General features: G+C 37.2%; 1 protein-coding gene across 9 annotated transcripts in view; it reads left to right on the plus strand.

Moving 5' to 3' along the window:
- The window catches only part of mark2b (MAP/microtubule affinity-regulating kinase 2b), a 67,607-nt gene that overhangs the window by 23,172 nt on the left and 22,739 nt on the right, over window positions 1–21,696 (plus strand). For 7 of the 9 annotated variants that reach the window (XM_032582037.1, XM_032582036.1, XM_032582041.1 and 4 more), the window contains 14 exons: window positions 1,493–1,663; window positions 3,250–3,303; window positions 5,993–6,041; window positions 6,228–6,293; window positions 6,535–6,605; window positions 9,158–9,214; window positions 11,020–11,256; window positions 12,551–12,670; window positions 13,937–14,039; window positions 14,143–14,255; window positions 14,423–14,497; window positions 15,480–15,537; window positions 15,850–16,001; window positions 19,100–19,194. In XM_032582037.1, coding sequence (XP_032437928.1) covers window positions 1,493–1,663; window positions 3,250–3,303; window positions 5,993–6,041; window positions 6,228–6,293; window positions 6,535–6,605; window positions 9,158–9,214; window positions 11,020–11,256; window positions 12,551–12,670; window positions 13,937–14,039; window positions 14,143–14,255; window positions 14,423–14,497; window positions 15,480–15,537; window positions 15,850–16,001; window positions 19,100–19,194 — 1,421 coding nt within the window. The remainder of the gene's footprint in view (window positions 1–1,492; window positions 1,664–3,249; window positions 3,304–5,992; window positions 6,042–6,227; window positions 6,294–6,534; window positions 6,606–9,157; window positions 9,215–11,019; window positions 11,257–12,550; window positions 12,671–13,936; window positions 14,040–14,142; window positions 14,256–14,422; window positions 14,498–15,479; window positions 15,538–15,849; window positions 16,002–19,099; window positions 19,195–21,696) is intronic. The other 2 variants (XM_032582039.1, XM_032582045.1) reach the window with 1 other exon arrangement.

A 21,696-nucleotide genomic window follows, 5' to 3' on the forward strand; every position in this document is an offset into this window, starting at 1 on the left:
TTTTACATTTGAGTTCATTTTAGGCAAAAGTTTAAATATTTTACCAGTAAACAATCCCTGAATTGGCCACGACTGGCCAGAAACGTGGGCTTAGTAGCAGCATTTTTGTTTGTGTGGAACATGATTTCATTTCATTTTAAAGATTAGAGGACCAAGCTGGAATTTTTTGCCAAAAATATGGTTCAGACATGTCACATTATTTGGAAAATAAATGGTAAAATATATTAGTAATATAGAGATTTCATCTTAGTTTCATCTTAGAACTAGAGGAGCTTCAAACATGTAACCAAGCTGCAATGCTTCAGACGTGGGGTGGGCGATATGGACTTAGTTTTATCATGATATATTGTGGTACCATTGTCATAAGTGACAATAAGAACTACTTTTCTTCATTTTTAGGTATGTCTGAAACTGCGTGTAACAGCAATTATCACCAAACACCAATATTGCTCTTGAAAAACATATAAAGAAATATGATTTGTATCACTAAAACTGCTAGATCTTATTTTCAAATTTACTGGTATTAATTGGTGCTCTCTTTGAACAAAGAAAATGACAATCCCAACAATACATAAAAAAAAAAAACATTAAACTGAATTCATTATGAAAACAATACAAGTTAAATGATACGATACAATAAATTACTTCAGTCTGCACTTTGACCTGTCCTCATACTTTAGGTTTTTTGAGTCTGGAATGTTTTGAGCAGTCTTTATCACATGTAACTAGGGAAAAGCAAGACAAGTTAATAAATAGAAACCCACATTTTTTGGTGCTCATAAAACGTTCTTTGTGTTAGTTGTAGCTTCATGATAATGGCCACACAGATGTCTCAAACTGAATTATTTATTATCCTTAAGAGGTCCTTTGAAATGCTATTACGTGTGTTGCTAAGTGTTGAAATCTGCAAAATCTCTTCAAGAATCTTTAAAGGTGACTATGTTGACATTATTCCCTCCATTTATTAGTCCCTAAATAATCCAAACTAAACATAGTTATCCAGAAATAGTAGATTCCAAGACTCTTTTTAATGAGATACAGGCTTAATATCAGTAGCAACTGTCCTCTTCAGAAATAGGTACATTTTCACATTCATCCTTGAATCCTTATTTTCAACCCCACAAGGTTTGCAAAAATGTCAAAGTAGTTCAGTTTCACACAACCTGTTTAAACTAGGAGACTTATGTTATTGATGTTGTTTAATGAACAGGTAAAGACGCATTTGAAATCACTGCTTTTACACATTTAAGCAAGGTTGTAACTTTAGTCAAAGTTAGCATTAGCATCTGGGAAAAAAAGAAAACATCTGGATCAAAAGCAGTTCCACCATTGACCAATCAATTATCATATACCAGACTTTTGTTTTCCATATTCAGGATTACTTAAAGTAAGCCTGCGATGAAAGAGAATTAAATTTGGAGTTTTTGTCTGCATGTTTGTTTATTTTCACATCCCATCACACCGCCTGACTCTTCCTCATCTGTTTCTGCAGGAGCAGAAGTCTTCAACTGGTCGATACAGCATGTCGCGATGTCCGAACTCGGGGTCCACGGCCACGTCAGACGAACAGCCGCACATCGGCAACTACCGGTTACTGAAAACCATCGGCAAAGGCAACTTCGCCAAGGTCAAACTGGCACGACACGTCCTCACTTCAAAAGAGGTGAGCCTAAGCACACTCCTGCAAATCGCTTCATTCGGATCATCTGGTTTTATGATTATATTTGCTTGATTTGATTTTAAATCACAATCTGTGTTGTTAAGGAAAAAATCTAATTATCATTGATGAATAATCCATTTCAGGCATGACTTGTCTGCATTATTTTAGAGTCAAAGAGGAAATAACATTTTCAGTTTCATGTTTTAGGAATCATTGCTTATAAAGCATGAGAGTGCCGCCACAGAAATTAGTGTCAATCAAAGGTAGCATTTGAAATGTCCTGCATTATTGTGAAGAACAGATGTAAGGCATAAAGTTGCAATTATGTCAAAGTGCTGAAAGCGCAGGAAAATCTCTAAAAATTGGTCATCAACCCTACAACAGTAGGAATATCAGATATTAATATCAACCCAAATTTGTACATGGGTCCAAAACAAACTTTCGTTTTGGAAATCTTCTTTAAAACCAAATTCTTTTATGTCTTTTTGTGATATAAAGGACATTAACAAATCTAAACCTGACAATTTGATGTCTTATCTCAGGAAACATTGTAAAATAAAACCAAAAAAAATCCTACAAGGCTAAGTTTTATTTGATGCTATGGTAAAAGTAGGAGTTGATAGTTGATGTTTGGCTGAGTCCTCAGTGTTGGACTGGATTCCTGGTTGCTAAGGATACCGAAAGGCTCTCAGACTTGGTACAGAGCAAGTTTGATCTGATCTAAAGCTTTGCACAGCTTTTTGTGCATCGGCTGCTGCAGATTGTATCAGCGTTGTGAGGCTGAACAGAAAAGCCCGAATGCTTCTGGTTTCCTCTGAACCACAGCTGTGATGTAAGGTGGCGGTCTGTCCCTTTAAGAGGTAAAATCTGAGCCCGTGTTGGACTCCGGTCCAATGCCCAGTTGAGTCAGCTGTTGGTTTTTTTTCTTTCTTTCTTTCCTATGTGAGAAAGAGTGCAGTGGGCGGGCTCTGTCAATATGTGACAGCCTTGTGCCTGACACCCTGATAACACTCCACGTGACCTGCTGGCACACAAAGAAAACAAGGGAGTCAGACAAGCACAACCAGAAAGAGGACTGAAAGAAAGACGTTAGTTGACAGAAATATCAGGCAGAAGTAGACCTCCCTGTTCTGTTTCCTTCTGAAGAGCTGATTCTTTGTTGCCCTGCCTTTGTGCTCGGCTCTTTTGTTCTTGTTCAGCTCTCATTTGAAATCCCTCCCATTTCTCAATTTTGTTTAGTTTTCTCCTCCCGTTTCATTCCTTTTTCATCTTTGTCTCCTTTGGTGGATTATAAACTGTAGACCTGATTATTGGTTGGAACCAAAACCATCCTTCATCTCCTCGTGTTGTGTGTGTCTGTGTGTGTTTCACTCTGTTTTGTCTTATTATGCAACCGTGTTGTGCTGTGGTTGTGTGCTCATGCTGCAGGACTGTATCGTTCCAGCGATATGTGTCTGAAAAGATAACAGTGCGAGTCTATTTGTGTGTGCTCTGCTGTCACAGAATGGTATTTCTAAGTGAGATTCAACAGTGTAATAAATGGAAAGAAAGGCGCAATGATCAGCTCACACGTTTTGTTTTGCTTCCAGGTGGCTGTAAAGATCATAGATAAGACGCAGCTCAACTCCTCCAGTTTGCAAAAGGTGGGTCTCCTAAACTCCCCAACACACACACACCCACAGACACCGACACACAGACACGCACACCCCCACACACACAGGGAAAATCTTTAAAGCACACTCCCTCTTTTCCCTTTTTTCTCAGAAGTCACTCTTCCTGCCCCACATGTCCTCCTTTCTCCCTCTCTGCTCGACTTGTCTGAAGTGGTCCAGTTTTCAGAGAGAGTTTTAATTACGGGAAACAAGCTGCAATTACTTCCTTTGATCGTGGCAGGGTGGGGTCTGTCCACTTAAACAGACACGGCCCAGCCTCGCGCGCAGACGCACACACACACATCATGCGCTCCTCTAACGTCTCCATCCACCGACGCAGGCCATAAAATAGACACTTGTATCCAAATACAGACACCAGGCACAAAATGTAGAGGCAGCACAGTGGTGGAGATGAAGTAAATCATTTACAGTAAGTCACATGGCTCCTGCAGATGCAGTTAAGTCCTCTAGTTGATGAACTAGATTGAATGACGTCTCCTAATCGGAGAAATAAAAGTGGCAATAGTGGGTTTTTTGTGGCTTGTGGCATAAAGTTAAATATAAAAATATATATATGTATATATTCTGTTAAAACAGATGTTTTTACTTAAATATTTCAATCTCTACATTTAGTAAACACCTTTAATTTGAACAGAACGCCATCTAAGCTGTTTCTTTCATGTGTTTCTTGACCTAGATCAGTGTACCTCACTCACTCTACACAATAACATTCAAAACTGTTCACACTCCTTGAATTTTAAAGGGGACCTATTGATCAAAATTCGCATTTTGATCACTTTTATACTTTCATTTTGGTCTCAACTGCTTCTAAGAACAGCCCGAGCAATTAAAAAAAACTAGGTTGTTTTTGTTGTCTGGAAAATGAACCGTTTAAAAAACCTCCTGATGAGTCACAATAGATGGGCACTGTACCGTTACCTAGCAACCCAAGCTGAGCTCCAGCACGTTTAGTCAGCTGGGTTTACCGTTGAATGCGCAATGGCTGCTGGAAAAGACAAGTGTTTTGTTGTTGACTTGCCATCCAGAAGCCACCTGCTTCACTGCATTTTTTTTGATTGTGCAGGAGGCTCCACTTCTGCTTTTCAAATATATTTGACTGTATATCTACACATCTGTTTGCAGCCATTATTATATGCAAGTGTAAACCTGTTCCAGGAGGCATAAAAGGTCGTCTCCGCCCAGGTCTCAAGTAACAGGTTCTCCATTCATCTCCATTTAGAGAAAATCAACCCCTTATCATGATACTGCCACCACCATGTTTCACTGTGGGCATGGTGTATATAGGAAGCTTCTGGCGGAACGTGCCAAAAAGTGAAAATGTTGACGATGTCTTTACACTTTTTCAATGCATTAAGAAATGTTTCACAGACTTTGTTTTGGAGTTGATCATTTGTTTTTAGAGTGTTATGCACTGAAAAAAGAGAATGTTGTTCCAGTTAAATAGCTGAAATTGGTCAAAAGTAATTGAATTAAGTTTATCCAAGTTAATTTATTTGTTTAAATTAACAACTTAATAAACTTGGATAACCTTAATTCAGTTACTTGTAACCAATTAATATATTTAATTTGGATCATCTGTTCACTTTTTTTTAGTGTGCATGATGACTAAATGCATATTAACAAAAGGAAGAGCTTTATTGACTTCAAAGGATGTCTTATATAACACAATTTCACTTTTATTCATGCCTTGGCACATAATTATCACCCAGCTTAATTACAGTATAGTTGTATCATAAAAGAGCAGACCAGATATTATCCTATCACTCTAATTAGCAGACTGATTACTATAAAAGAGGGCAAATGGCCTTGATATCGCATTGGTTACCTTCAAGGATTATAACATTTAAATTTTAGACCTGTGGTCAGGGAAAGCCTCAGATCTTTTTACCACATTGGGAACTAGTCAGTTCTTAAAAACTGGGTGGAGAGATTGATACCTACTACATCTGGATGAGCAGCAGATGTTCTGGATATAATGTAAATCTTAAGGCTTTTTATTTTAATTTTATTAAAAGCCAATGAAACTTGTCTTTAATTTTTCTTTACTAGTTCACAGAAACTGAATGGATCATACAGATTACAGAAAATATCAGTTGTTTGTCCTAAGAAAAATAGTCACTTTAGTTACATTTTTATTTATTTTTTTCCTGATTGTAAGTTAATATATTCAAGTCAAACATTCCTCAGTTTTATTGACTCATTTACAGCAGATAATAAAAGCAGTATAACTTGAATCTTGAGCGTTTCTTATTCCACCCTATGTTTATAAAGAGGAACTAGATGTTTGCTTTCTTTTTCTCTCCTGCAAATATTTCCATTATAGACATTCTGGAAAGCCTGGAAAACTCTGGAATAAGTCAAGAATCATCCACATTTGGATTAGGATTAAAAAGAAATATGTTTTTGCCTTTATACACTGCCCAATTATCTCTCCATCAATTTTTAACTTTCATCTTTTATACTTTTAAAATCTGTTAGATAGTCTGAGAACCCTGGAGGTTTGTGCCTGGATGATGATGATGATTAAAATAAAATTAGTTTGAACCGTAGATTTAAATGACTCGATGTGTAGAAAACAAGCGGACCCAACAGTCCTGCGCCGTCGCTCTGTGTCGTGCGATGCGCTGATTGACGACTTGTTTGTTTGTGTTTGTTGCAGCTCTTCCGAGAGGTGAGAATCATGAAGATGCTGAACCATCCCAACATAGGTGAGTCACCCTGAAGCACCGCGGTCCGTTCTGTCGTCAATCGCTGAGAAATAATCACACCTGATTGATCTTTCAAGGTCATGACATCTACTTGAGAGAGAGTCTACATCCTGTACTTTTTTTTTTGTTTATCTTCTCTCTCTTCCTCCTTTTTTAAAAAAAATTTGTTCTTTTTCCTGCCTCCAGTCAAGCTTTTTGAGGTGATAGAGACGGAGAAGACTTTGTACCTGGTAATGGAGTACGCCAGCGGAGGTAAGCACACGTCTCTGTGAAATTATTGACCCAGCAGCTTGGATCTCTGCCTGTTACATAACCAGCTATCTAACAGAAAGTAATTAATGTTTTGGGCTGTTCCCTCCTCTGAATCAGTGCTGGGATTAAGGGTTTAGTCTTTTACCCACTGAAAAATAAGTCTAAAAAAGAACTGGACATTTCAACTGTACAGCTTTTGGTTGCAGCACTAAATCTTTTTGCCATTTTTTTTTTCTCTCAGGAGAGGTCTTTGATTATCTGGTGGCCCACGGCAGGATGAAGGAAAAAGAAGCACGTGCCAAATTCAGACAGGTGAAGATCCTCGTTTTTGAAACGTTTTTTTATCTTGGTTTTTATTTAAAGGAAACTACAGTACCTTGCGAAGTATTCATTCTCAAATCCTTTCACATTTAATCAACAATCGTCACATTAATAGCATCATATTAATAGCTTTTAATGGCAATGTGATATTTTGGATTTTGTTTAGGGGCTTGGAATTAAAAAGAGAAGGGATGCAAGTTCACACCACACATTTCAGATGTTTAGTTTGTAAAAAAAAAAATTTAATTATTTTATCATCCTCATTCCATGTCCCAGTTTTTTAAGTTTTGTTGTCTTTCACAAATCAGTGACAGACACTGATTATTACTAAATCAGGAAAAGTTTGGGATTTGAATTCACAGTTTTTCAAGTCTGGATATAGAAAATAAAATATATGCATTTCCAGACTTCTGTATTCTGTATCCCATCTTTTTAAAAGAGGACTCATTCTCTTTTCTTTTTCTAATTCATTTTCTGTCCCAACTCATGCCTTCCCTCTCCTTTTTTCTTGTTTCCCATTTTATGGGCTCAAAATTAACTTTTTGTTAAAAATTTTTTACCAAAATCTTTTTCTTTTTTTCATTTTTCTTTACCAAATTTGATTTTCTGATTTATTTTATTTTGGGGTTTTTTTTCTCTCGCTTTCTTAAAAAGAAACTCCACGTGACAGAAAATATTTTCAAAAACTTTATTTTATTGCAATCATTTTTTCTGTGAGTTTTTTCTGTGAATTTAAATATTTAGAAGCTAAAATACAGAGTTTGCCAAACTAGATGTTAGCTTTGGGCGCGCTGACATCACTCTGAACCAGAGGTGGGGACTCGAGTCACATGACTTGGACTCGAGTCAGACTCGAGTCGTTAAAATCACGACTTGAGACTTGACTTGAAAAAATGCTGAAAGACTCGGACTTGACTTTGACTTTCATGCCATTGACTTGGGACTTGACTCGACTTGAAGCTGTTTACTTGAAAAGACTTGATATTTTTTACTCAAAGTCTTAAAATTTAAAACACATTATTTATAAAGTGGCGTCATTAATTAATTTCACTCATTCCATATCAATATGCGCAGACCGTCACTATGGTTTTCCTCTCTCCTTATGTATGTATGTGTACGTAGCTGCAGCACAACCAATCAAATTAACAGGATTTGGACGTTTAAAAAAACGCGGCAAAGCTACAGAGCTCAGGGAACGAAATACGAAATAACCGCTCGAATATGCTTCCGCGAGTAATTTCTTTTGGCTACGTAGGTTATGAACTTTCGACTAAAAAACGAACTGCAACTTGTAAAACATGCAAGAAGAGAATATCGGATGGAGATGCCACGACGTCCAACTTTGTCAGGCATTTGAAGCTTCACAGAGATCGGTAGGTGGCACTTTTCTTTTGCTGTAAGATAGTTGACTATAGCTAACTTCGTGTTAGCATGTGTACTCCGGGTTAAATTGGTTCTGGGCAATGAACATGCACACTCTTCCTTCACTGTTTAATGTGGCCACCAGAGTTTTGGCAGTGCCTGCTTGCAGTGCTCCAGTGGAGCGTGTCTTCAGCTATGGTGGCATCATTTTACGTCCTCATCGTGCACAAATGACAGACAGACTTTTGGCCAGTTTGGTCTTTTGCAAATGCAATGCAGAATAGTTAACTGAAATACAGTATCCTCAATTGCAGATTTCTGTCAATTGTTCAGTTGATATATTTGTTTTGTTTCTTATGTCACTCAAAACATGGACACATAAAAATACATGTTCACTCAGTGACCAGGTCAGAGAAAAGAGGAAAAAACTGCTGTTATGGTTCTTTGTATTGTGCTGTGGAAATGTCAGCATTTTCGTCTTTTTTTTATTGAATATCAAGTTTAACAGAACTGCGCAATAAAGTGGTCCAATTTAAAAATGTTTTTTATACTTTGTGTTCAGCTACACATGTTCTATCATTTGAGATAAATACATATTTTAAAAAGAACAAATGGTCTATTATTTGAATTTTATGTATAATTGCAAATTATAAAAAATAAAATAAAATAAAAACGACTCGAAATGACTTGAAATTAAAGGTTCCTGACTTGAGACTTGACTCGACTTTTGCCTGTCTTTACTTGAGACTTGACTCGGACTTGAGGACAGAGACTTGAGACTTACTTGAGACTTGCAACACAGTGACTTGGTCACACCTCTGCTCTGAACTATAGAAACACAAGGAGTTCATTGTTGGAAAAGAAAAATATGATTTTCCTAAAATTAAATTTCCAAAAACAAAATTGGATGAATCGATAAATTCGATGTATCGCCCTAGTTCTAGAGGTATGAATACTTTTGCAAGACACTGTCCAGGAAATGGCGTTGCATGAATTGAAGCTTCTTGTTTTTTTTTCAGCAACATTTCTGTGACAAACCTTGAGTCTATTCTTGTTCCTCATAAATGCTTCCTGATTAATTCCTAATGAAGCATTCTGCCGTTTACTTAATTATGCAACTCTTTCACCCTGAACGCCTTGTTGTCCTCTCTCTCCCTTTCACCCACTTTGTCACCCTCCAGATTGTGTCAGCAGTGCAGTATTGTCATCAGAAATGTATAGTACACAGAGACCTCAAGGTGAGCGCACACACACACACACACACACACGTTACTGAATGAGCGATTTTCTGTGTGAAATGAAGCATCCCCATCTCTCTGAACACATTAATCCTCATATGATTTTAATTTTGGATTAAGCTCTGCTCCCCTCCAACAAGTGGAAGATGATATAACCTCTCCGTGTTCCCATCCATGTCTCTCTTTTTGATCGCCACATTTTGTCCGTTTTAGGAAAATTGTTTGGGTTATTTTTGTTTGATTCACAGAATTTGGGGGCAAAACCTCCGCCGCAGCTTTGCACACGCCAATCCGATCCTCAGGGTCGTTTCAGTTCATCATATTATGGCGCTTTTTAAATCCTCTTATTGTGCCAGAAGGCAGACGTGTAGACATTATCGTGATTACTGCCACAATAACCTCAAAGAAACCCCCCCTCGGTCCCACACTGAGGCAGAACTCAATGTTTTGCTTTTCAAGAATGTTTAGTCTTCTAAAACTAAAAGGGTATGAAGTGTTTACAAGTTTTCTAAACTTTGTAATCATTAAAAGAAACAAAACAAAGAATGCAGAAAATATGAATATATATTTAAAGCTGAGAATGTTCATTATGTGATATTTTTCTTCTTGTTCTGAACTATATTTTAGATAAACTAACAATTATTTTAGTTATTGATTTTTCTGATAATGAATCAGATAAAAACAATTGACAGCAGTTTTTTTTATACAATACCAGAAATACATTAAAAGATGCAAATACACAAATCAGCCTTAAACATTTCAGCTGTTCTACTTTTATATATAAATGATAATTTCTCAATTATCTTATGTTGAGATTTTGTAAAACTAGCAACAGAATGATATTTTTAGGTAAATCTACAGGCATATAAAACAGCATGTTTGTCACCTTTGCTAACTTTTAAAAAATTCTCCATCAATGTTTAAATCTTCCTTTTTACATCATCTATTGAAAGAAGCTGCTTTAGCTCATTCTGACTTTATATTTCTTAATATTTGACTTCATATTTCAACTTTATTTCTTTTAGTCTTCTAAATTAGTTGGTCTCTTCACACACATCCATATTTATTAGCATTAAAAAAAAACAAGTCAGCATAAATAAAGTCTTAATTATGTTGCTCTCAAAGTAATTGGATCAAGTTAGAAATGTTTTTGTGTCACAGTTTTGTTGTAATAGTGTGAAGCCTCAGGGGGATTGACGGGTTTTCCCCACCAGAATCCCACCTGGTGCCGTTAAAAAGAGCAGAAATTGCTCTCATTCATTTTGGGATCAGAGCTCTGAGACGATGTCCGTTTTGTAGTTGATGCTCATTCACCCAGAAACGCACAGAAGCTGCCGAGCATTCAGAGCAAGTGAAAAGGAGAGCACACCTGTTGCTAGGCAACCCAGCCTCCTTACTCGGTGGTTCACTTCAGGCTTAAAGATAAAAAGGCGCACATAAAGGTATAAGCACCGGCAGCTCACTTTGCCTCAGACCATCACTTTGAAAGCACGTGTTTGATCCAACATTATTATTATTATTATTATTATTATTATTATTATTATTTTCAGTCTTTAACAAATACTATTATAGTTTTTTAAACTCATTTAAAAAACGCAGTGAGATTCTCTCTGCTGTCACAGTTTGCATGGAAGAAGAGGAATGAAAGACTTAGTCTAAATAAATCATTTAGATGAGGCAGAGTAAAAATAATCAGCTTAATTTCTAGCTTGATGCACTTTTTGGACAAACGAACCCTCTTCTGTGCCTCACTTTTTGGTCCATCTGTCTCCTCCTCCTCTGTTCCCACGCCTCTCTGACTGCAGGCAGAAAACCTGCTGCTGGACGCAGATATGAACATCAAGATAGCAGATTTTGGCTTCAGTAATGAATTTACTTTGGGGAACAAGCTGGACACTTTCTGTGGCTCCCCGCCCTACGCCGCTCCGGAGCTCTTCCAGGGCAAGAAGTACGACGGGCCCGAAGTGGACGTCTGGAGCCTGGGGGTCATCCTCTACACGCTGGTCAGCGGCTCACTGCCCTTCGACGGACAAAACCTCAAGGTTGGGACGGGAAGACTTTTTTGTTTTTGTGTTTTCTGTGCGTTACACAATCAGACGTCTGCGTTCGGTGGGCGGTTGCTGGATTTATCAGGCTAGTTTCTAGCTTGATGCACTAGAAACTAGCCTTCTAGTTTCTGCTCCGTTTGACCCACTAAATTCAAAATGAGGAGATGTGGAGCAAACAAGATAAAGGGCCGGACACATTTTTTAAATTTAGTCTTCATTGCAGTTGCACACTGCAAAATACAAAATATTACCAACTATTTGTCTGGTTTCTAGTGCAAACATCTTTGTGAAACTGAAATAAGACATTGAAGAAAAAGGTCTTGTTCCATTGGCGCATTATTTCACTTACAAGACAACTTTCCAATGCTATAAGTGAAATAATCTGCCAATGAAATTTGAACTTTTTTTCATCAATATTAATGAATGATTGACCTTAAAATAAACTCCTATATCTTACTGAAAAGTTTCTGTTAAGTAACTTTTGTCTTATTTCAAGTGTACTAAGATATTTCCACTTGAAACTAGACCAAAAAGAAATGCAAAATTTCACTGAAAAATTTAGACACTTTTAATTTTTCTATTTTAATGTGAAAAATTTTCACTTTCAGAAAAAGCTAATTAAATCCTATTAACACAGATATAGTAATTGATGATATTTGTACCTTTTTTTGCTGAACATTTACATATTAAACAAAAATAACAAAAAGGAAAAACAATCACAAAAAACAGAAAAAAGACCAACAAACACTTAATGTTGGTTATATTTAAAAATACAAATTGATTACGTTTTAATATTTTACTTTTTTTAATAATCAGTTTGCATAAATCTTTGATTTGTAATCCATGACTTTGTGTCACATAAAGGTGACACAACGGTGACCTTGAGTTTCACTTCCTACTGTTGACCACATGTGGGTTCGAAGAGCCACAATCTTGGCTTGTGTGGATTCTAGATATTACTGCATATTTAACAATAAAAAAAGCACAACTCTTTTGAATCTTTCTAATTTTACTTTCTTGGTTCTTTTCATATTGTATCTAAAAGCCAGAAAATTTTAACTCTATTAACAGCTTCTGGTTGTAAAGTAATTGTCCAAACACTTAAGGAGTACATTAAAAACCAGTTTTTGAAGTGATTTTTTTGTCTTCTACTTGGACAGATTCCCTTGTTTCTTTTCAAGTAAACACAATTTTTAAAACCTATCTGAACAGACCTGATTGCCTGGTTAAAGATGGACTAAATATGTTGAATTAACCCTTAACTTTTGATGCTCTTGTCGCTGTGCAGGAGTTGAGAGAGCGTGTGCTGCGTGGTAAATACAGGATTCCTTTCTACATGTCCACTGACTGTGAGAACTTGCTGAAGAAGTTCCTGATCCTAAACCCTTCCAAAAGAGGCAGCCTCGAGGTATGCAGACATGCACTAATTTAAAAGCACAAAACACGCAGCTACTACAGCAGTAAACAGGAAATCCCACTAATCATGACTATTAAACATGTTACATAAAGCTGAATTATTATTAAACACTGCATACAACCAGAGTTTGTTGCACAAACACTGATGTGGTAAACCTAGATTGTTTCATCAGCTGCATGTGACTTTGTTACTAAAGTGTAAAGTGATTTTTAAAGGCATAGTGAACACATGCTAGGTTCAGTTTTATGTCAATGCTACTAACTGGAAAACAGCGGGACTTTTGTTTCAAGAACAAAATGATACTAATGAAGCAGGGGGGATGATTCTGATTGCATTTTAAAGCTTTTTTTTGTTATAACAGCAGGAATGAGGCATTTAGGTTCACACAAAGATAAAAAAAAAGAAGTATTAAGAATGTATACACTGTTTTTACGGGTGCTTTCAAGGTTTGAAAAATAATTTTTTTCTGGTTCAAGTCTTTGAAGGTGATTGATATTCAAACTGCACAGTTTTGTAATAAAGTGCAACCTAATGCTTGATTAAAACACTAAATGTGAAAAATGTTATTTACAGTTGAAACAATATATTTCCATACACAAAATAAAATAAAATCGCTGTCTGTAGTTAATCAACTAGTTTTTCTTTTAGATTAGTTAGAATCACCAAAATTATTTTTATTTGCTAAATGCTAGACAAATTAGCAAGAGATTTTTTTCATAAAGTTCTTTGTATACTGTGTTGAAGCATTTAATTTGAGCAGGAATGTCTTTTATGTTGGCACACTTTGTTTGGATTGATTTAGTGTAATGAATATTTATAATTCCTAATGGCTCAATGACTTATTGATCGGTGTAATTGGTGTAATTAATCATGTTTACCTGATATTTTATACAGTAAACATGATTAAAATTGAGGGATTTCTTTGGCTAGTTCTGACTAGTATCTACACAGGGTGTGTGTCAGATAATTTTCAAAACACAAACATTTGTCTTGAAACTTTTTATCTCCAAAGTGCGTTGCAGAAAATGTTTGAGACTTACCTTAAAAATGCTTGAATGCTGGATTTTACTGTGGGAAAAATGTAAGAACCCTGGTTAAACACATGGTTTTTTGGGAGCAGGAATGGTTATGAAATTTATCAGATACTGGGAGGAAGGATCTGAGGTAATGCTTCATTGTGCACTTAGGATGCAGCAGTTTATTTTATTCCATTTAGCAAACCTTGTCATTCTGTATGTTTTTTTTTGTTTATCCCAGCAGCAGATAATGAGGGACCGATGGATGAATGTGGGCTACGAAGAGGACGAACTCAAACCCTACATCGAACCTCTGCCAGATTACAAAGACCCCAGGAGAACAGGTACATAGCGGATCCACCAATCTTTCCCCTGTCACATACAGGGTTATGGTTACACAAGGAGCACAGAGTTTTAATAATGAATGATTTGTGTTGTTGTGTACAGAGAAAATGTTGCGGATGGGATATTCCCAGGAAGAGATCCAGGATTCTCTGTTGAACCAGAAGTACAATGAAGTGATGGCGACGTTCCTGCTTCTGGACTATAGGAACTCTGAGGTACTGACCTCTTCTCATGCTCATACACCAACCCTTTGTTCTCTGTTTTGTTTTGTAATAGAGTGACTTAGTAACTCCTTTCAGTATTTACATAAAAACATAAGAGCACCACTAGTCTTTTTTGTGTTTGTGTCTCAGTGCCTGATGATGTTTTTCCTTCTCCTCAGCTGGATGAATTACCCCTCAAACCAAGGCCAGGAAGTGATCTAAGCAACATAAATGCCCCCTCTCCACCTCACAAGGTACAAATACACATATTAATGCTGCTACTGTTTTATTTTTACCTCTAAATCACACCTTTCCTCTTTGTAATTTCTGAATATATGGGCATTAAAGAACATGGAGGCTGTGGACTGGGGCTCTTTCTATAAAAATGTAAACAAATTCAGTGGCTCCAGCAGTAAACCTCAATAATTTGCATTTGCATGTTCATTTGTGTAATTAGCTTAATCTTTAATATTAGTGAAATGCTGCAAACATTTGACAATAGACTAAAATAGTTAGTTTGCGTTATTTTTTTTGCTTGTTTTCCCTGTCCAAGTGTTTTTATCAATACGTTTTGAAAGGCAACTCTGTTTTGTTGACATTTATAATCCATTTTATTTAATAGTTTTATAGTTTTGTTTATTTATTTTGGATATTTAAAATGTGCTCCAGGTCCTGGGTTAAATATTCTCTGGATATTAACGTTTTTTCTATTTTATGGTGTACTTTCATAACTATAGTTAAAAATGACAATATTATCATTTATCGCAGTAATTTCTGGGACAATTTAGGTCCAGCAAAATTTATCTTGACAGGCCTAGTTATACAAAAAAACTAGGCTTTTACTATTATTATTATTTTTTTTTACCCCTCCAGGGGGTCTTTTGTGGGCTCTAGTGTCCCTTATATGACAGTAGGCTGACAGGAAATGGGGAAGGAGAGAGGGGAAGACATGCGGCAAATATCGTCGGGTCCGGGAGTCGAACCCGCGACTGAAAGCCTCCAAATATGGGTCGCGCTAACCCCTACTCCACCACGGCACGCCCGCCTTTATTATTTTTAAAACTATTTTCTGTTTTTCTTTACTTACTTTTACATGATCAAATCATTTCCTGCACCTGTGACATCCCATAGGAACTTCAGTTTGGTTAAAAAACAACAGCAGCACAATAGTTCGACAGTATTATCTCATTGTTACATTGTACTTGGCTAATTTGTTCCTTCGTTCCCTCTTCACAGGTACAGCGCAGCGTGTCGTCCAACCCGAAGCCTCAGAATCGCAGAACCACTGACCAGAGTGAGGCTGGTTTTTTATCAGAGTTCATTAAAGCTGATGTGTGAAGGGGAGAAATGTGAATTGGGACAATACTACCAGGAAATTAGCAGGTTTAGCTATCTGGTTGTTTGAAAAACAAATAAGCTCGTCTTTGTGAGTCTTTTTGATTTTTATTCTGTCCAGTTTTATGAGTGAAGCATTTATTTTGTAGATACATTTAGTCGTGTTGTGGAAAACATTTAAATTAAGTAGAAATTGGTGTGATCCTAGACAAATGAGCTGCAGCTCGTTAAAACTGATGTTGCTTCTGACGCCAACTCTGTCTTCTCATAGGCTCCTCCTACTCAAAGAGGGGAGGTCAGTCCGACAACCGCTCTACAGCAGAGGATTCTGGGAGAAAAGGTTCGTCAGGCAGCTCCACCACCAAGGTGGGGGCCAGCCCTCTGGTCTCATCGGATCGTAAAAAGAGCGCCACGCCTTCCACTGTAAGACCTGCCAAACGCCGTGCTCTAATGAAACGACGAAAATAAATTAACTGCATCCATTCATTTATGTGTTTTACTTAAACAGCAATACCAGAATAGAGATGTTTTCTGATTATTTGTTGTTTCTTTAACATTGCTTCAATGTTTCTACCTCAAGAGATCCACTCTACTACTTTAAAATAAAATGTGAAAAACTGTTTCGGAAAAAATGTTTACAGAGAAAAAAGATTCAGGACATTTAATGTGTCCGATTAAAATCCTTTCCCTTTTTTTTTTTTTTCCAAATTCATTTGAATACAATCCAGTCATACGAACACATTCAAATCTAAATACAGTCCACTTTTTTTCTTTTTTAACTTACACTTTTATTATTTTTACAGAGCAATAATACAGCCATACATCAATGGTACATAACACAAATGTTGACAATATGAAGTTTTCCATAAAATAAACATCTTAGCATGATATCCTACGACCTCAGCATCACACCCGCAGACCCATCACCATACAACCCTAAAATAAGGATACACTTTGGGCGGGATAGCTAAACACCATATGCCAAGAGACAAACTTGTTGGGCTTATTTACATCAACATAGTTTCTGCTGGCCCCCAGCGCAGGCTAAAAGTGGTTTTTTGGAGTCTTAATGATATTTTTATACAATTTTATACAATTCCCTTACTTTTTGAACCCATAAGTCATAAGAAGGTGGTTCCAACTGCATCCACCTGATTGTAATGCATTTCAGGGCTGCTGTAAAAAGGACATTTAACAGATATACTTTGGTCCGTCCTTGCAAACCATCTGGTATATAATACCAAGTAACGTAACTGTAACATCCTTTGGTATAACTTCCGGGAAGATTTGGTTTATAGCCCCGTACACCTCATCCCAAACGTTTTGCAGTTTGGGGCATGACCAAGAAATGTCTGTATGATTGGGGACCGCTGAGCCACAGTTTCTCCAACACAAGCTTGGTACTTTAGGATCCATCTTGGCAACTACAGCTGGGGTCCTGAAATATCTGCTAATAATTTTCCATTCATATTCCCGCCACGTATTTGAGTTTGTAACTCGATGTGCCTCAGTCCAGATTCCCTCCCATGTTTCGTCAGAGATTATTTTGGCCTCCCATCTTTGTTTTGTCCAAGTGGGTTCGTTAAGGTTCATTGACAGAAATACACTATATAACTTTGCTATCAATTTTTTATCCCCTCCCCCTTTCCCGGTATTGGATTAGAAGGTTTTCTATTGTTGTGGGATTTAGTACTCTTTCCCAATCCCTGTGTACAGACAAAAAAGAGCGCAACTGTAAATATCTAAAGAAATCACTTTTCTGGAGATGAAAATTCCTACATAACTCTTCAAATGACATAAGGTTGTTCCTGTCGATCAACTGATGAAGAAATGTAAGCCTCTGTTCAGCCCTACTGTCCACTTTTTGATTATAAAGTGGCAGTTAGTAAATGACTGTCCAATAAACCATGTTGTGAAACTGTAGAGGATTCATTTCTTTTCAAAAGAAAAAAAACGGATTCATACATCACTATAAGAAGCAGATAAAGGGAAAAAACCACAGAAGCATTGAGTCAGGAATACTTTCCATGGTTCTGTCAATGGCCAGGGATTAAAACAGCTTAACAAAGTAGGGCTGAAACGATTAATCATGATTAATCGCTTAGTGAAACAATTGTCAGCTAAATTAGTAATAAAATAATCATTAACTGACTACACAGACTCAAAAAATGCCTACAATAGTACAAACATTTAGCATTTAAGATGAAAAACCTTATTTGTAAATATGTTCTATTAAGAACTCCTCAAGTGGCGGTTTTAATTAAAATTCTGTAAAAAAAAAAAAAAAAATTAAAACCTCTTAATAAGCAACTTTCACATCAGATTGTTTGAAAAAATATTAAACATATCAACCTTAAACTGTATTGATAAGTCAAAAAAAAAAAGGGCTGTACTTTTCACATGCAGATTTTTTTTTACCTTCCTGCAAATTATCAAGCATACACTAAAGCATATTGGGCAATAAAATGTGTTTTCCTTGACAAATTTCAATTATTTATTTCCATTTTTTTATATTGTAAAAGATGAGCTTAAATGGTTAAATAAAAAAATCAACAGAAAGTGCCAATTTTATTTATCCGATAAATCAATGGAATAAATGATTACTAAAATAACCAGTAACTGCAGCGTTGGAACAAAACACTGAGCCTGGTATGAGCCAGGAGCAATGTCTTCAGATAGAGAGAGGACAAAACGTTACTGGCATCAATGGCTCCTTAGCAGCTCTGTCTAAAAATATAAACTTTCTATGGGAAAGGAAAGCAAACAGAGTAGATAAAGTAAGAGAAACTAAAGTACAAGGCCATGCATACTTTCCATGAAGAGAGGATAGTGTTTTAAGCAGCAATGGTTCTTTCCAATGTAAATCAATAACGATGTATATCGCAATCGACACGTGATCAATATCAATCCAATAGAATATTCAATCATTTCACTGAACTCTGATCCAGAACCGTACAGCATTCTGGGGGATGTAGGCAGACGAAAGGTTTTACCTGTTCAACCTCTCTCAACTAGCTAAGCAAGGATGGTGGAATCAACCAACTTGCCCACCCTTTGGTGACCTAGCAACAACTCACTCACCCTTAGCAACAGCCAGTTGAGTAACTTTGCGCAGCAGCAGTTTCAGGTTTCACCACCGTGCGTCATAACTGCTTAAAAATAGAAAACAACAACGTGGAGTGAAAACTCAAAGGTCACGCAACCAGTTTGGCAGTATTTCATATATTTAAAACAAAAAACTAATAAATAATTATTGATACTGACTGATATGAAACTCTCATACCGTCACGTTTTTCAGCCATATCGTCCATCCGTAAAATAGCCACTCAACTGCTTACATAAGCATTGTGTCGGGTGTAGAAATGCTGTTATTTCTCTGTATCAGTCATTAAGCTGCCATTACCACAGTGCAGAACCTCCAGTGTATTTCAGTGAATTGTATTCCAATATGGAAATAAGATTGACATGGAAGGCGACCAGTCACTCTGGTTTTAACATTTCTATCATCTGTCCGTCTGCAGAATAGCATCCTCTCCACCGGTACCAGCCGCAGTCGGAACTCTCCGCTGGCTGAGAGAGCCACGCTTGGCACTGGCATTCAGAACGGCAAGGACAGGTACACAAACACACCCCACGCTCGCAAAATAACGAGGTTTCTAACAGACCACGGTACAAACACCCGCATACAGCAATCAAAAGGCAGCCGGTGCCGTTTCCCCGCCACTGCACGCCGAGCAGGAGCACGCTCACACCAGTTTGTGAATGAAGCTGCCCCTCAGCCACGTCGCTGACTGATCCCCAGACCTTGGCTGGTGCTCTGCAGAGTGCTGCCAGCTGGCGCAGGGAGGGGTAAGCCCTCCTGGACTCCAAAATCAGGCCCTCCTGGGAATTTAGGCCAGACCTCCAGTAGATTACAGATTTCCCCCATGTTGCTGACATGGAGGCCCGGCAGTCAGGACGGGGAGTTTGAGGGAACTGGACAGTAAAAGGAATCACAAGACTATAATATTAGGCTATAAAACCGGCTTCCCATGTTCTTCCTCTGGGATTGGGATACTCCCTCTCATTTTACTCTTTCTAAATTTAGCTCATGCTTCAAACTCTTTCTCCTCAGTTGCTTCAGACTTTTCCAGTTTGGACAAAAAAATAAAAACGTCTTTTGTCTTCACTGGAACTACAAATTGATAATCGAAAGCAAATATTTGCCCAAATCGTCATTAAATTTCCCAACTCATTCATGTCCTCACATGCAGCTCATGCTTAACCAGCCATACGCTTTGTGTGCTTTCTCATGAGCTTTAAACATTAAGCCAAAACATAATCCCGACTGCGACGGCGTTCATGGTTCATAACTGCTTTATTACTGTTCACGTTGTCGCTCTCAAATGACCCCTTTCGGTGCCAGCAGCGCTTTATCTACAGTAGCAGAAATTCAGCTGAATCTGTGCTCAGGCACTGATGTATCTAAACATTTTTCACAGATTTTTGTCTTCTGATTCAGCGCTGCCTGGTGATGAAGGGCTCATTTCAGAGCTCATTGCTTTATGTTTTTAAAGTCATGTGGGTCTATTAGCTCTGCTAGTTTCTGCTAACATAGTGGTTATCATCTGCTTTGTTTTTGAAGTTGCATTTTTTTGATCATCATTAATGCTTTTGAAGTTTGGGCTTTTAAAATTTTTTTTACTTGTTTTGCTTCTCCCGCTGTCTCTCTCTCATCTTCATTCTCTGTCACAACTTTTCTAATGTTCTTAATTTGGTCCTCTTTATCTTTGTCTGAGCGCTTATCCCTCTGGACTTTGAGTCTTACTTTTCTCTGACTCCTCCTTTCTTTCGGCTTCCTTTAGTCCTCCTCGTCTTAATATTAATCTTTCGTCCTATTTGTACATTCCCTCACTCTCTTTTTGAGATTAGCACCACTAGTGGAATATTAACCCTTTCCTTAATTTGTGTGGTCTGTGTTTATAGGCTTACACAGCTTTAAACATAGTCATGGTCAAATGAAAGTACATCCACTGTCAGTTCTAACTTTTTTCCTTCATGTCAGGACCTAATAAAATGATCTGGTCTCAACCAAGTGTTGAAGGTATTTAAGTCTAACCGCTGAATAAAAATACACAAAAGCTTTCTTACTTTCAGAATATGAATCAAGAATGAATGTGTTTAAAACTAAATTTAACTCCATTTAGAATAAACATCTTAGATATAGTCAATTTCTTGGCAATTATACACACAACTATCCAATAGTGCATATTTTTCTACTAGCTAAACTACATTTTTCTAATTGTTCATCTGAGAAAGTGCTGTTCACAAATTTGACCGTTTAACATGCTAGCTGGAGCTTGGACTTTATGGCTATGTTCACACAGCAGGCAAATGGGACCCAAATCTGACTTGTTATATAAATTCTGATATTTTCTACCCTGAAAAGTCCAATTTGTGCCTCTTCTATATGTGGTACTTAATCGGATACATATCTGATTGTTTTTGAAGCGTTTGTAGCCAAAAAGCTTATGTTGGCTTAAATTCTTTCATCGTGTTGGCTTACACTAGCATGTTCAATAAACCTAATCTGTTCATTGAGAACAAATTTGCAGACAAATTAGCTAAAAAGCTAATGCTAACTTAAATGCCACCATTGATGTGAAACATGAGTTGCCGCCAGAAGAACCCAGACGCAGTAAATCCAGATGTAAACATTAGCTGAAAAATATACCTATGAATAATATGAAAGAAGTCTGTCACTGAAGTACATCCCACCACTCATAGTGCTCACTATGCATCCAAACAGACCTCTCTACAAAAATTGCAGTCAATTCTCCACAAGGGGTCACTGCTATTAGTCGTGCTTTCTTTTTGTTTCTTTTTTTTTCTTTTGCTGCATGATTTTGAGAATCATTGCTGAATAAACTTGAAATCTATCCACAATTCCCCCTCACTGTTATCACTCTATTACCTCCACGAACATACACTGCTGTGTGACGTCAACGTTCTTCTTCTTCACATGCGCATCTCTTTGGGGTTGTAAACTATTCATACACAAGTCTGATTGCGATTGCGTTTATTTAGTAGCAAGAACAATTACAAAAATAAACAATTGTATTTTAGCAAAAAAAATGTT

Source organism: Xiphophorus hellerii, chromosome 14 (assembly GCF_003331165.1).
Source record: "Xiphophorus hellerii strain 12219 chromosome 14, Xiphophorus_hellerii-4.1, whole genome shotgun sequence".
Lineage (NCBI taxonomy): Eukaryota > Metazoa > Chordata > Actinopteri > Cyprinodontiformes > Poeciliidae > Xiphophorus > Xiphophorus hellerii.